Source organism: Mycetomoellerius zeteki, unplaced genomic scaffold (genome assembly GCF_001594055.1).
Source record: "Mycetomoellerius zeteki isolate Tzet28-1 unplaced genomic scaffold, Tzet1.0 scaffold338, whole genome shotgun sequence".
Classification (NCBI taxonomy): Eukaryota; Metazoa; Arthropoda; class Insecta; order Hymenoptera; family Formicidae; genus Mycetomoellerius; species Mycetomoellerius zeteki.
The window spans coordinates 19,026-22,582 of record NW_017257325.1 but is presented as its reverse complement, the minus strand read 5'-3'; the positions used below and the strand labels follow the sequence as shown (position 1 = coordinate 22,582).

Genomic DNA, 3,557 nt, shown 5'->3' with positions numbered 1-3,557 from the left:
GAGAGAGAGAGAGAGAGAGAGAGAGAGAGAGAGAGAGAGTCATATGAGGTCAGCGCGCTTGTAATGAGCTAGTTAAATAAAAATAAAACTTACTCCGAAACACACACACACACACAACACACAACACACACACACACACACACAACACACAACACACAACACACACACACACACACACACACACACACACACACACAATAGAAGTCTTTGATCAGTATTCATATCAGTTCTTATATTTAACCTATACCCTAAATTCGACCTAATTCACGTCACATTATTTAGGCCGCTCGCTGTAAATACTACTATACCTGACCCGACCTGTTGTAGGTCAGGCCGTATTTTTTGGCGCCCTCACCTAAAATAGGTCGTCTGCTTTCTCGGTGTAAATTCGCGACTGACCCGACCTGAAGCTTCGTAGCCATTTTGCTCGAACAGCTGTTTTGTTGAATTTGAGAGTTAGGTTAAACCGGTAGCCATACTTACGTCTACTCGAGTTACGATCGTTCCGACTGTGAAAGATTGCAAAGAAAATGGAAAAAAGCAGCAATTCAAGTTCGTAAGTACCAATGCCTTTGCTAATTAAAATAATATAAATAATAGTAGTTATTTCATGACTTAATGCGCATGCGTTTAGCGATTCTTGGGTTCATATGGAAATAATTTGTACAAAATACGATAGATGGCTCTAATTCAGACCAGCGTGGACTAAATATGACCCAACCATTTTTTAAGTCCCTTTCGGTATAAACGGTTGGTAACTAGACCTACTTTGAGTCACGATATAGGTCAGGTCGCTATCAGTCGTACGGTGTAAATGTAGCCATTGCTTATATGATTTAAAACTAGAATGGACTATGAATACTGGTCTTTAAGAGTAAAACAAATAAGTACAAGCAAAAAAATTAAACTAATAATTTTATTAAATATACTATTAAAAATATAATATATTATTTTAATAATATTTTATTATTTGTCTTTTATGTCTTACAAATAATTAATAGAATTACTCCTAATTGAGTAAATAAAGCAGTCATCCATAAATGGAAAGATAGTAGGATTCTTGTGAAAATTCACACGTCACACACATCCAGATATATAGGTAATATAGCAGACAAATTAAATATGCAATGTCCATTATTTAAATAAATACAATATTTATTCTTACAAGTATCTTCTCTTATTTTAGAGATTTTATTGAAATTTATTTTTTATTCACAAATAAAGTTTTCTTTTCATTTATTGTTTATAAATTTGTTTAATTTGATCAAACAGATCATTTATAACTCTTTACATAACAAGATGTTGACTATTTACGCGATACGTAATACATTGATGACACCATAATTAAGAATGTTATAGTAATCGTTATAAAAAATATAAAAATTAATTAAATATGAAATTACGTACTTTATCAGATAAATAAATGTAAATCCTCATTCTTTTAAGAGAAGTTATGACGGCAAAAAATATGAATTTAATTAAATCATCTTTATCCATCAATAAGTGTATAATGTAAACTGTAAATGATAATATTTTATCATGCGATACTATATTGAGAAAAATTGAGATAAGCGTCACAAGTATGTGATTTATACAATATTTTTGTTTAAGTTACTTCGGAAACATATATATAAACCTGCAAATGCATCTATTCGTTTCATCACACATAACAAATCAGCAAGATGCGTGCGTTAGTTTGTCTTGTACTTATCGCTCTGATATACGGCACTGAAGGTAAAAATTCATAAATTATTAATAATTCATAAATATTTTAACATGACAGAAAAAAGAAAAATTCAGACAATACCATATGTATTGTTTAGAAACAATACATATGGTATTGTACCATTGTCTAGAAACATCTTTATATTGTTTTTTAGATAACTTTTAGACATTTACGTATGTCTCAAAATATATTTTTATCATGTCTTCATGACGTCTTTTAGATATACTGTTGTTTAGGAGAGAAACACCGACATATCTTATTGATATTACGTATATAAAACAATTATTTTCCTGTATATACAGGGTGACCCATTTTAACTTAGACAGCCAAATAACTCGAAACATCGCGATTAAATAAAAAAATGTTTAAAACAAAAATTGTTGGATATGAAGGGGCTGATAGAACTATGATCTTGACAATGACCTTGACCTTCATTTTCAAAGTTATTTGAAGGTCAAGGTCATTTTTTTAAATGGAATTATATGAATTTTTTTACATAATATAATTCCTCTAATTTTTCTGCATATAAAAGTATTGTAGCGATATTAAAAAACCAATAGTTTACGAGATATTTTATATTTCATTGTGGCACATATTGACATAAAATATTAAATAATTCTTAATCTATTAATTTTTTGATAATCGTATCTAATACGATTAACAGAATAATACGGTAACAGAATAATGAGATGATTCAATTGATGGAAAAAAAAACACATAGTTGCTCATTGAAAAAATTATCCATTTTGCATACATATTTTTTTAAAGCAACTATGTGTTTTTTTTCCACTAATTGATTCATCTTATTATTCTGTTCATAAAAGTATTAAGGTACGATTATCAAAAAATTAATAGATTACGAGTTATTTAATATTTTATGTCAATATGTGCCACAATGAAATATAAAATATCTCGTAAACTATTGGTTTTTTGATATCGCTACCATAATACTTTTATATGCAGAATAATTGGAGGAATTATATTATGTAAAAAAATTCATATAATTCCATTTAAAAAAATGATCTTGACCTTCAAATAACCTTGAAAATGAAGGTCAAGGTCATTGTCAAGGTCATAGTTCTATCAGGCCCTTCATATCCAACAATTTTTGTTTTAAACATTTTTTTATTTAATCGCAATGTTTCGAGTTATTTGGCTGTCTAAGTTAAAATGGGTCACCCTGTATAACTATTATAATACTTTCAGATATATTTCCAAGCAGAGTTGAAAGCTATTATCACATGTCATAATATATATTTACATATTATTTAACCAAAAATGCTTTAAGAATTACTATTATCAAATTATTATTAAATTACTATTAAATTACTATCAAATTACTGTTGTCAAATCTTTTTACTTCAAATTTGCCGCTCCTTGTGACGTAATCAAGAACAGAGCCTTGATTGGCCATGCGCATGAGCATACTTGTACTTCTACCATGGTAGTAATTATATATGTAACTTCGTAGAACCCTTCTTCCTGTTGAGCGCCCTCCGTATGGAGCGCCCTCCTCCAGTGTCCTCTGGCGCCGTACCGTCGGTAAGACCGATTTCAGCGCCGTCCTCGATTCCGGCGATCCCACATATATTTATATATGTCATTGTATATTTATATACAGGGTGAATCATTTTAAGTGACAGATCCAAATATCTCCAAAAATATGCCAGATACAAAAAAATGGTTTAGACAAAAATTGTAGAGGAACATCTACTGGGGACATCTACTGTGCTAACAGTTTTTACCTTCAGGTCGATTTTCAAGGTTATTTGAAGGTCATGATCATTTTTTTAAATGGAATTATATGAATTTTTTTACATAATATAATTCC

At 30.0% G+C, this 3,557-nt stretch overlaps 1 protein-coding gene across 1 annotated transcript in view; it reads left to right on the top strand.

Moving 5' to 3' along the window:
• Positions 1-1,643: 1,643 nt before the first annotated feature.
• LOC108725319 (chymotrypsin-1-like) overlaps positions 1,644-3,557 on the top strand; it is a gene marked incomplete at its 3' end in the record, with an annotated part of 20,095 nt that continues 18,181 nt past the window's right edge. Inside the window, exon 1 of the mRNA XM_018452259.1 lies at positions 1,644-1,734. Within this exon, the coding sequence (XP_018307761.1) occupies positions 1,683-1,734 (52 nt within the window). The remainder of the gene's footprint in view (positions 1,735-3,557) is intronic.